This window comes from Ciona intestinalis, chromosome 3 (assembly GCF_000224145.3).
Source record: "Ciona intestinalis chromosome 3, KH, whole genome shotgun sequence".
Taxonomy (NCBI): Eukaryota; Metazoa; Chordata; class Ascidiacea; order Phlebobranchia; family Cionidae; genus Ciona; species Ciona intestinalis.
In genome coordinates, this window is record NC_020168.2 from 888,848 (window position 1) to 900,044 (window position 11,197).

Below are 11,197 nucleotides of genomic sequence, written 5' to 3' on the forward strand. Positions count from 1 at the left end.
ATATACGGACTCTGCCTTGGCACTGTTATACTGCACTGTCTGGCTGAACTGTCGGGCGAAGTGCAACTGTGCACTCATGCGTGAAAAGTGGTCACGTGGTCTCGTTAGCGTACTATCACTTCAGTATACTATGATATAACAGTAGTCCTGCGACTCTAAAACGCGTTGTTAATTTTTAAACCACTAACAGCTAATAGGCTATAAGATTTTAGATGCTAGCGGTATCCTTTCCTACCCACCACTACTATTATCGAAATTATACAAGAGTGAACGCAGAGCTTTACTTTACATTAGGGGAAATCACGGTGGTAGTCGCTTTTAAATTGAAAGAGAGAATTAGAAATATAGATTTTGCTTTAAAGTTGCACAAACAGTCGCACAGCACAGGCAATAAGTACACCAAAAAGAGCCAATCCTACTAGAGATTGCAAGAAAGCTACAAATCCTGGTTTTTGCATGTTTTTCATCAGAACAAGTCGAATAATGGAAAGCTTTTTCTGAGAATGAGGAGGGTAACGTAAGGAATTGAAAAACTCTGGATTCCCATCAACTAAACAGCTTCGTCTGTGAGAAAAGGTGTCAAAGGTGTGTTTCCCATGGTAGGCTCCCATTCCACTTTCCCCTACACCACCAAATGGAAGCGAATGAGGAACGTAATGCATCACAACATCATTAACAGTAACTCCTCCACTAGAGGTGTTGGATAGGATCTTATTTACAAGCTTTTTATTCTTAGCAAATATGTACATTGCTAATGGCTTCTCTCTGCTGTTTACAACAGCAATAGCTTCATCCATATCTTTGACAGTGACAACAAGCAAAATGGGGCCAAACATTTCTTGCTGCATGTAAGCAGAATCCGCTGGAATATCAGTGACCACAGTTGGTGCAACATAACGTTCCTTTACATCAACCTCTCCACCCACAACTATCTTCCCAGCTCCAGATTCAATCACTTTCTTCAAGCGTAGTGTTTGTCGTTCATTGATTATCCTCCCATAGTCTGGTGAATGCTTTGGATCTGATCCGTAAAACTCTTTTAAAGCAAGCTTTATTTCCTCCACAAATTTATCCCGGACACCTTGTGAGCATAAGACATAATCTGGGCAAAGACACAATTGACCCGTGTTAAGAAATCTGCCCCAGCATATTCTCCGCGCAGTATTACGGATGTCACACGAATCATCAACAAAGCATGGATTTTTACCTCCAAGTTCCAGCACTACTGGGGTCAAGTACTCAGCGGCTGCCTTCATCACAATTCTCCCGATGGCTGTTCCTCCTGTGAAAAATATAAAGTCAAATCGATTATTGGTAACCAAGTCAGCAGAATCTTTAGCATCAAGCACAATCACAGGGTAGCAGGTTGGATCAATGTATTGTGGCAACAACTCCTGAAGCAACTTGGCTGTGTGGGCTGCACATTCGCTGGGTTTAATAACAACACAGTTTCCAGCAGCAATTGCACCAATCATTGGAGCCAGCATTAAAAGAAATGGATAATTCCATGCAGACATGATGAGACATGTTCCAAATGGCTCCTTTCTTGTGTAAATATCGGCTGTAATTGTTGCCAATTCTTTTTTCTTCGGTTCGTTTTTTACCCACTGATCCAGATTTTTAATCGCTGTTACAATTTCGTTGTTTACCAGAATAATTTCAGCAGAGACTGCTTCAGTTTTAGATTTATTTAGATCTTTCTTCAAAGCTTCACACCACCTAACTTCATTATCTCTCACACATTTAAACAACTTTTGCAACTGCTGCTTGCGAAACTTAACATCCTTGGTTTTACCACTGGAGAATGCTTCCTTTGCAGCAACAATTGCAGAAATATAGTCTCTACCCATGTTTAACTAAGTCGATATATATATATATACAAATATTAATGAAAATTAAAATTGCGTAAATAGCCTTATTAGCACCACCGGTTGTTCGTGAACTTAATTATTTACAATAGCTCAGCGAATATATGCCGAACTTATATACCTGCCACAGTCGCTCGTTAGCCATTAGGAATTTCAAGGCCATGACCATAAACAAATATTTACCAGACAACCTTGATAATGGAATTTAGTTTGTTTATCAGTGGTTTGTCACGGCATTTTTTAACTTACACATATAAACTAAATACAAAGTTGCCAGTATGATGTAGTAGGATGGGGAAGATGGGACACCTACCCATTTTATTTTTCATCTCATTTGGTAAAAAAACAAAAAAAAAACTTTAATAGTGTATAAAACCGTATCCACGCGGTTCTAATAAACTGTTTAATTGTTTAAAACATGATCAGGACATTCTGATATTACATGTTATAGGTGTCCTCTTTCCCCACAGTCTTCTATATGTTCATCGTAATTTTAAACCTGTATTCCAGTTCCTAAAAGGACAAAATGTAGTATCACATGCTTCCCAAAAGAAAATGTTTGACATTTATGCGCACATAGACCCTATGGCCTATGCACTGTCACAGAGTTACACGTTCTAATATATAGGCTAAGTGCGTATTATTTTAGATATACGTGCCGAGTTATTTTGTAAATGACCATGCGTTCGAAAATGTCTCCACCTCCCATGGTCACGAATGGTCACGAAAGTCAATCGCGGCAAGTTAAAGTAAATCGTGATCACGTAAGGGTTAAGTTAATATATATATAGGATTGTTGACCTATCTTGGAATTGTTTAATCATTCGTGTCAGTGACAAAGTCGGGTTTTAAAGGCGTGAATGCGACGCAACTTGTAGAGAAAACGAGATCCTGGGCCCTAGGGGAGTAACATTTTAACGAGTCTTTTCTCGCCAGCTAATAGCTTTAGTTCAAAAAGAGAGCTGTAAACTTGGTGTGACTAATAGTATTGGTCTAGTGGGTTAATACATTTGTGAAATACGATAAATGAGGTAAAAGAGCAGAGCCGTGGTGCTGTAAAGTCAATCCCGCTAGAGCAAAATGGTCCCCAGTCTCCCACTATTTCACAACTGCGGAATGAACAAGCAACAAGCGATAAAGGCACTGACCGGTGCTTTTATATATGCGGCTCTATTGTAATCGAAACTGCGCTCATAGTACACTAAATATGTACACCAACAGTGTACTATGCTGTGCTCAGGAAATTAGCAGTAGACGATTGTAAATTATGTTTTCAAGCAGTATCAAAATACAGTTGAGAATACAGAACGTTTAGTTTGTTGTTTGTTTAGGGAATTTTTTTGTGCTCACGTGCTCTATTAGTCCAAAGGTGAATTATTTTGTTGTTTTTTTTTAAAGGTTTTCCACTTTTTGAGGATAGAGACAACTACTGTGACAAGTTAAACCAGTAATATAGACAGTACATTAGTTTTAACAGCCACCCGTTGTATGGCACTTAGACTAGGTAGTTTTTACCCATAGTATGTTTTTTTAAATTGCAACTGTCATTTTGTTGTTAACTGCATTCGCTGTTTTAATTAAGCTGACTTTCGTTACTGTATTTTAAAAAATAATAAACGTTATATTATTAAGCACCACCAGGTCAATTTAAACATGGGTAGAGATTATATTTCTGCAATTGTTGCTGCAAAGGAGGCATTCTCCAGTGGTAAAACCAAGGATGTTAAGTTTCGCAAGCAGCAGTTGCAAAAGTTGTTTAAATGTGTGAGAGATAATGAAGTTAGGTGGTGTGAAGCTTTGAAGAAAGATCTAAATAAATCTAAAACTGAAGCAGTTTCCGCTGAAATTATTCTGGTAAACAACGAAATTGTTACGGCGATTGATAACCTGGATCAATGGATAAAAAGCGAGCCGCAAGCAAAGGGATTGCTCACAGCTACAGCTGATATTCATATCAGGAAGGAACCATTTGGAACATGTCTCATCATGTCTGCATGGAATTATCCCTTCTCCCTTATGTTGGCCCCAGTGATTGGTGCAATTGCTGCTGGAAACTGTGTTGTTATTAAACCGAGCGAATGCGCAGTCCACACAGCCAAGTAGGAACAGCCATCGGAAGAATTGTGATGAAGGCAGCGGCTGAGTACTTGACCCCAGTAGTGCTGGAACTTGGAGGTAAAAATCCATGTTTTGTTGATGATTCTTTTGATATTCGTAGTGCTGCGCGGAGAGTATGCTGGGGTCGATTTCTTAATGCTGGTCAGATTTGTCTTGCGCCAGAGTACGTTATGTGCACAGAAAGTGTCCGGGATAAATTTGTGGAGGAAATGAAGCTTGCTTTAAAAGAGTTTTACGGTTCTGACCCAAAGCATTCACCAGACTATGGGAGGATAATCAATGAACGACAAACACTGCGGTTGAAGAAAGTAATTGAATCTGGAGCTGGGAAAATAGTTGTGGGCGGAGAGGTTGATGTAAAGGAACGTTATGTTGCACCAACTGTGGTCACTGATATTCCAGCGGATTCTGCTTACATGCAGCAAGAAATGTTTGGCCCCATTCTGCTTGTTGTCACTGTCAAAGATATGGATGAAGCTATTGCTGTTGTAAACAGCAGAGAGAAGCCGTTAGCTATGTACATATTTGCAAGTAATAAAAAGCTTGTAAATAAGATCCTATCCAACACCTCTAGTGGAGGAGTTACTGTTAATGATGTTGTGATGCATTACGTTCCTCATTCGCTTCCATTTGGTGGTGTAGGGGAAAGTGGAATGGGAGCCTACCATGGGAAACACACCTTTGACACCTTTTCTCACAGACGAAGCTGTTTAGTTGATGGGAATCCAGAGTTTATAAATTCTTTACGTTACCCTCCTCACTCTGAGAAAAAGCTTTCCATTATTCGTTTGGCCATGATGAAAAACATGAAAGCAACAGGTGTACAAGCAGTTTTTCAGTCTGTACTTAAGCTGGCTGTTATAGGCGCAGTCATTGCATGTGTTGTAAATTTGCTTATTTGAGAATAATTGGTGCTATTTTATTCTTTTAAGCTCCAAATGTGACCAAAGGTCGATAATTCTCGGTTTTTGCTTCTTGGTGCAGTGATCACAGAATTTAATTCTAATGGCCCATATTCATATGGTAGCGATACTTTAGTTTTTTTTGTTTAATACAGCTTTTTTAATTATAATGGATAAGGTCTTGTTGGTTAATTAATGATTTTGTGTGTAGAACAGTAACCATAGTTTGGTTACAATTCCAATATTTCTGCCCTGATGTTATGTTATTATATTATGCTGCAACTGGTGAATTATAGGATGTAATTCTAAGGGCCCAGGTTCTCTTTATTTTTTTTTGGCAATTAATCTTCAACCTTAATTAGGTCTATATAATTAAAAGTGTAGTTCAGTATGGATCTTTCAGTCATAGTTTCATTTCTGAAAAAGTTTTCCACTGTTATACTTTAAACCATTCATTCAATGCTCAGCATTGTTTTACTGCATATTCGATTCTTCTGTAATTCTTTATTGTGTTATTGTTTAATTTTGTGATATAGAATTTGTTCTTTAGGTGTTGATTGTACATTCTTAGCTATTTAATTAGTAATTAATATTCCTCTATATGTATTATGTGTGTTATCATTATAATGTTGTATTAATTATTTCTTAACCAGCTTTAGTCATGTTATAAACGCAGAGAGTTTGCAGTTTAATAATTAACCTGCTGTTTATTTTGAACTTCAGAAAAAAGAAAAGCAACCACACTTTTGTAATTAAAGGTAACAGTATATATTTGCATTTTAAAACTAGATGTATATATGAATATATAAATATATATATTATAAACATTTTTTTAATTTTTTTTCACTCCAGTACGAAATAATGTAACAACATTATACTATTCTACTGTTGCATTTTTTTAGTTGCAAAGAACCAATGGCTGTGTGCATTGCTGTGATAGCCAAGGAAAACTATCCACTTTATATCCGGTGTTCAGCTAATGTTGAAGATGAACTAAAGTTTCATTTCACGGTTCATACATCACTGGATGTTGTGGAGGAGAAGATATCAAGTACAGGGAAGACATCCACTGCAAGGGCTCCGGATATGAGGGAGTTTTATCTGGGTCAGTTATATCCATCTGAAGATTACCGAATATACGGCTATGTGACAAACACAAAGGTGGGCGTGTTATTTGTCATTGGTGTGGTGTTTATAGTTAAGAAAATCTTTGTTGGGTTTGTTAAAATACAGTTACTTCACTCGAGGAAGTTAAACATAGGGAGCCTCATTAATTAATGTGATGAATACAATAGGGGGCTCTGAAAATTAATAGAATGGGATATTTTATTGTTAGTGGTACTGTTTGTGGTGTTCAGTGGTACTGTTTGTGGTGTTCATGCACTGCCCCACCTTTTAAAGGCATATTTTAAACAACCATGGAATAATTTTAAATGTGTTAATTGTTTGTTAAAAATAAGGACATAAGGTTATTAACTTATCAGTAAACGCTTTGTAAAGATTTTTTGGATTTTAAAATATGATAAAATTGCGATAAATGTAAAGCGACTGTCATTCAATCTATGTAACTGTTTTAATAAGGTCAAGTTTGTAATGGTTGTTGAAGCATCCAACACACAAATTCGTGACAACGACGTACGTAGCATGTTTCGACGGTTACACAACGCTTATACATCCGTTGTCTGCAACCCATTTTATATTCTTGGCTCAAATATCTCTTCAAAGGCGTTTGAAAAAGTTGTTGCTGGTATGATTGTGGACGAACAAAAAAAGGAACTTTTTACGTAGCACAGGGGGTGGCTGTATTGTACAGAGACACCATATCTGGTGAATAAGATACCAACGTTTTTGGTATTTTAAATCAGACTGGCCTATGTTGTGTTGCTTATAAATTCTTGTGCACTTCTAGATATTTAAACAGATGGCATTAAAAGCTGTTCAACAGTTTTACTTCAATCGTTTTAGTGTTTTTTCAGTAATCTTAAAACTATATAAAAACTTTATACAACAAATTTTTAATTCTTCTGAGGTTACCATTAATGGTTAACTTATTACTCGTCACCAATTTGATTAGTTACATTCAACAAATTGAATTCGTGTTCTCTGTTTACATTATTACTTAAACTGAAAAGCTGGTAAACCTAGATTATACGCATTAATACTGCAATAATACACAATGAATGCTGAAACAGTATATGAGTTGTTGTGCAATAAATTACAACCTATTCTATACTAGTGGACGTTTGGCGTTTATAAATAAATTTCTATCAGTATAGCGAAGAGAATAGCCAGGTGAAAAACCACCAGCATGAATATGTAGACACGCAAGCACATTTGGTCCACAAGGCGAGCTACCGACTTCCATTTCTCGTTCATGGCGGCTTCTAGTCTGTTTTCTTTCATATTCAAGTTCCTATACCGCATGTAATTGGAGAGCTGTAGAACGTTGTCGCATACGTTGCCCATTTTGTTCACCATATCGTTCATTAACTTATGCAGTATGTTGGTGGTAGTGGACATCGGACCTGTAAATATTATTCCAATTAGTTTAGCTTATTACGTCTCTATTTTTTTATTGTAACTTATTCACCCAGACGTCGCAACGGGGTAACGACAGTCATTACAACATAGAGATGTTTCATACACGTCGTGTCCACTAACGAGTTATACATAACTGTGTCTTGTGTTGGTAATTATTTTTCCCAAGCACACATACGCCTTGAGTGCTACGAGCCTCGCACTCGTATCTTCTATGCTGTAGAGGAAGAAGCACCTAACTAACACCGTGCCACAGCGCTGGTAATTTTTTGTTTTTTTGTGCTTGTATGAATATTATCTTTTGTAACTGTGAACTGAGAGACGAAAAAAGTTGTCCTAACCTTTCGCAATATCTGCGAATCCCTGTTTCTTTGAAAACTTTTTCCACGGATTGTTTCCTTGGCCAACCGACATGTAATCTTGTTCTTCATTAATTGCTCCCTTTTTATTTCTCCCCAACTCTGGATCAGGCAGATTTTGCAAGGGGGAAACTGACTTTGTCAATTGTTTTTTCAAGACGTTCGCTTTCCACTTTTTTAAAAGATGTTTAACGAACTCCATAGCTGTTTTCTGCAACAGAATTTATAAAGTAAGGTGGGGTAAGATGGGACACATTTTCATTCTATTTTCTTGTTCCATTTATAGTATATGCTTGCCCACAATGGTATTGGCATCAAACGCCAAACTGAAACTCTTGGCCGGAAACAGACAACTTCACCCGCGCTGGTTATAATACATACAAAGTGTAAAGTGCAATGTAGACGTCGAGTGTATTAACTTACATTTAATCTGGGTACTTCAACGTCATCCTCAGTCAACGTATAATTCTTCAACTCCATGTATTGTCCAGCACAAAACAAACAGAACTTTACCCAATACGGAATTTTTTGGAAATTCACTTTGTACACTCCCTGAAAGATATTCTGGCGTTTGTTTTTGTGTTCCTATAAAAAGGCTGACGCATCGTCTGCCATAAGGACAGACATCATCAGCGTTTGCCGTTAAGTGAATTGTCCAAGGACACAAAGGCTCACGATGATAGTAGTGTAAAGCATCGAACCTGTTTCCACTGCGCTGCAAAGAGGCGGCTTTGTCACCGCGCCCAAAAAATAGAATTGTCTATCACAAACTTAGTTTTAAATATGCAAAAACTAACTTTCGTTTGGGTCTCTTCCATCACCGCATCACATGGCATATGGTGAATATGTAGCACCAGCACCGTCATTATTATATTTATACCAAGCAACGCCATGCATAGGACGAAGTACACACCCAGGTAGGGGCCGGTAGATGCTGGGAACATGTCACCGACAGTCAGCAGAAATACCTGCGTATGTAAATAGTGGAATGAATGTTGGTTTACGCAACGCTGAGCTTTATATGCTGGGCCTTTGGACAACCCATTAGAGACCACTGCTGAGTTAGAGCAGTTGAGATATAAGTGTCTTGTTCAAAGAATCACACGTCCGCAGTGCTGGTAGCAGCATCGAGTCTCTAACCCTTAACCCCTGAGCTTTAACGACTTTGCCACGCAAAAAGGGCTAAAACATTGCCGTTGAATTATATCTTACCATAAATGTCAACATGATCGTAATCTGAAGTCCGATTCTTTCACCACTGTCTGGTGGAAGGTAGAAACCAAGTAATGATATGGTTGTTAGGAGTATTGCAGGGAACAGCATACTCTATTAAACAAGCCATTAATGATTAATGTTACTTAACATTTGGTCGCTGTCTTAATGAAGCGGTTCACAAATACCTGCATGTAAAGACCCGAATTTCTTGTGAAGTAAAATGAGAATGAAATATCTGACCTGTGAAAGATTGAACGCCTTTATTTTATCCTTGGTCACTGGCTTTAAAGAAAATCAATTTATAATGTAAAACAAAACTCAACAAAAGGTACATGAAAACTTTATTTTAAACTGTTTAGCTGCGCCAAATCGTTTCCAAAAGACTGACCAGTGAAGAGATGTCATCCTGTCAGGCGCAACGTCACGTACAGAGGTCAAAGGATCTATATCTAAGTATCTAACATCATCATCATGGTCGTCGTCATGGTCATCGTGCTCAGCATCGGTTTCGCTCACGACGTCCACATACGACTGTGACTGCATTGTATAGTAGGTTGAGGTAAGATGGTCCATGTTGCACGTAGTAAGTTAGGGTAAGATGGTAGCCTAAATATATTTTATCCACCGAAAACAAAGAATATTTTAGAATTATATAACCACATCCTCACAGCTGAAAGTGTTAAAATCTTGTGAAAACCCCATATAAAAGCGCTTTTTAGTAACAAAATAAGCATAAAAGTCTGCGACTGGAACTTAATGGTTTTGACCTGGATATGTATTAGCCAACTCAACCTACCTGCTTATTTACTGTAATGTCCTCTAAAGTCCACTCTCCAGAACTGACAAAGTAGGTCGGGATATCTGCTTTAATTTGCTTTGACGATCGTCTGGTCATTAGGTCAACCTTTGAAGTTGGAAACGTCCACGATGTGAACTTCATTGTGCATACCTGTATCATAATCGAGTGTGAAAGAGAATTTCTGGCGTATTTTGTTTAATCTTGAAGGAATGACGGGTAAACCGCCAGTCCAACGATCACAAAAAACGTCAACAAAAGCATAATTTTAATTAATCACTAAATGCATCAACATACACGCTTTTGAACTAATGTTCCTTCCCACATTTTAATCCACAGCGCGCTTTAGCGACTTCCGGTTTGTCGTTTTCGTTAAGATAAATAAACCAATATGTTATATATGTTGCACCTGTCGATCAAATGGAAAGAACGCGATGTTTATGCTACATGTTGTTTCGTATGCTGTTGGCTGTAGGAATCCAACTGTTCCATCGGATCGAACGAAAACATAAGGAACCCTGGGTGCGTAAGTAGCTGATCCAATCTCCTCGTAAACAACAATATCAGGAAACCAAACCGTTGTTGCGGGTAGCCACACTAAACCACATATATGAGTGATTAAATATATAACTTAATTATCCTGCGTATAGCTGGGCAAGGACAGTGGTTATAACACGGGTGTTGTTTCTTAAGGTGCCCGATTACGAGCTATATACCACATATATGGGTTTGTAGTTGATTATTTTTTTAACTTGTAAACTTTATCACTGTGCCTGTTTGTTGTGTTATCTTTTGCGACATAACATAATCTTTCACCTACACGATGTAAGATTGCCGTATTCCAAAGGATCCCATCGTAAATAATCGTCTTTCCAGTAAATTCTCAATCTGAGTAAACTTTTCAAAATCTGGTCTTTTTCGTTGAGATTTAGCACCTGGTAAAGAAGGAGGTATATGCTTACAGTCTATTTTCACATTCGCTTAGTAAGCAAAAATCGGATTAGGAAAAGGGTTTCCGGTTTCGGCATTGTCAAAACGGGATGATCTAACTTTTTCTCATAAAACCTTGAATAAATAAATGAATGAGTTTTGTCCACTCGATCATGCACGATAACGAAGATCTGGGGAATATATAGTAGGATGGTGGAAGATTGGGCACCTTTAGAACATAATATCCAAATATCCTGATCGTGTTTTAAACAAATAACAACGCTATATTGAAGTCGTGAAGATACGGTTATCCCATCTTCCCCCAAGCCACTATATACAAAAGCGAGAAAACCGGAAATAGCCAAATTCGGCAGTCGTTATAACACGTTACGAATATTTACCCGGCGCCGTGGTATAGTGGTTAGCGCGCCTGCCTGTAACCCAGAGGTAATGGTTTCAGGGGATCCTCCT

At 37.9% G+C, this 11,197-nt stretch overlaps 4 protein-coding genes across 5 annotated transcripts in view; 2 read left to right on the forward strand and 2 right to left on the reverse strand.

Moving 5' to 3' along the window:
* Positions 1-248: 248 nt before the first annotated feature.
* On the reverse strand, positions 249-1,899 carry LOC100175301 (fatty aldehyde dehydrogenase-like). 2 transcript variants are annotated; one of them, XM_026833709.1, is made up of 2 exons: positions 1,208-1,897; positions 249-1,021 (listed from the first exon to the last, which is right to left on the reverse strand). In XM_026833709.1, the coding sequence occupies exons 1-2, from the start codon at positions 1,848-1,850 to the stop codon at positions 357-359; spliced, it is 1,308 nt and encodes a 435-aa protein (XP_026689510.1). In that variant the 5' UTR covers positions 1,851-1,897; the 3' UTR covers positions 249-356. The 2 variants fall into 2 exon arrangements, with proteins under 2 accessions (XP_026689510.1, XP_002124149.3); XM_002124113.3 differs by having other exon boundaries at positions 249-1,899.
* Positions 1,900-3,481: 1,582 nt separating this feature from the next.
* LOC100185488 (aldehyde dehydrogenase, dimeric NADP-preferring-like) lies at positions 3,482-5,541 on the forward strand. Its single transcript, XM_009859599.3, is given in 2 exon segments — positions 3,482-3,966; positions 3,969-5,541. Coding segments are annotated over 2 exon segments (1,365 nt in total). The 5' UTR covers positions 3,482-3,521; the 3' UTR covers positions 4,889-5,541.
* Positions 5,533-7,120, forward strand: LOC100182304 (trafficking protein particle complex subunit 2-like protein). The gene is made up of 3 exons (XM_002131023.5): positions 5,533-5,646; positions 5,791-6,049; positions 6,470-7,120. Exons 2-3 carry the CDS (start codon positions 5,804-5,806, stop codon positions 6,674-6,676), a joined length of 453 nt encoding a protein of 150 aa, XP_002131059.1. The 5' UTR covers positions 5,533-5,646; positions 5,791-5,803; the 3' UTR covers positions 6,677-7,120.
* The window catches only part of LOC100183124 (acetylcholine receptor subunit alpha-type acr-16-like), a 5,778-nt gene continuing 1,534 nt past the window's right edge, over positions 6,954-11,197 (reverse strand). The window contains exons 4-13 of the mRNA XM_026833642.1: positions 10,617-10,731; positions 10,206-10,393; positions 9,797-9,949; positions 9,389-9,537; positions 9,186-9,240; positions 8,998-9,111; positions 8,583-8,753; positions 8,209-8,337; positions 7,768-7,996; positions 6,954-7,413 (exon numbers count right to left, since the gene is read on the reverse strand). Coding sequence (XP_026689443.1) covers positions 7,139-7,413; positions 7,768-7,996; positions 8,209-8,337; positions 8,583-8,753; positions 8,998-9,111; positions 9,186-9,240; positions 9,389-9,537; positions 9,797-9,949; positions 10,206-10,393; positions 10,617-10,731 — 1,578 coding nt within the window. The 3' untranslated portion in view covers positions 6,954-7,138. The remainder of the gene's footprint in view (positions 7,414-7,767; positions 7,997-8,208; positions 8,338-8,582; positions 8,754-8,997; positions 9,112-9,185; positions 9,241-9,388; positions 9,538-9,796; positions 9,950-10,205; positions 10,394-10,616; positions 10,732-11,197) is intronic.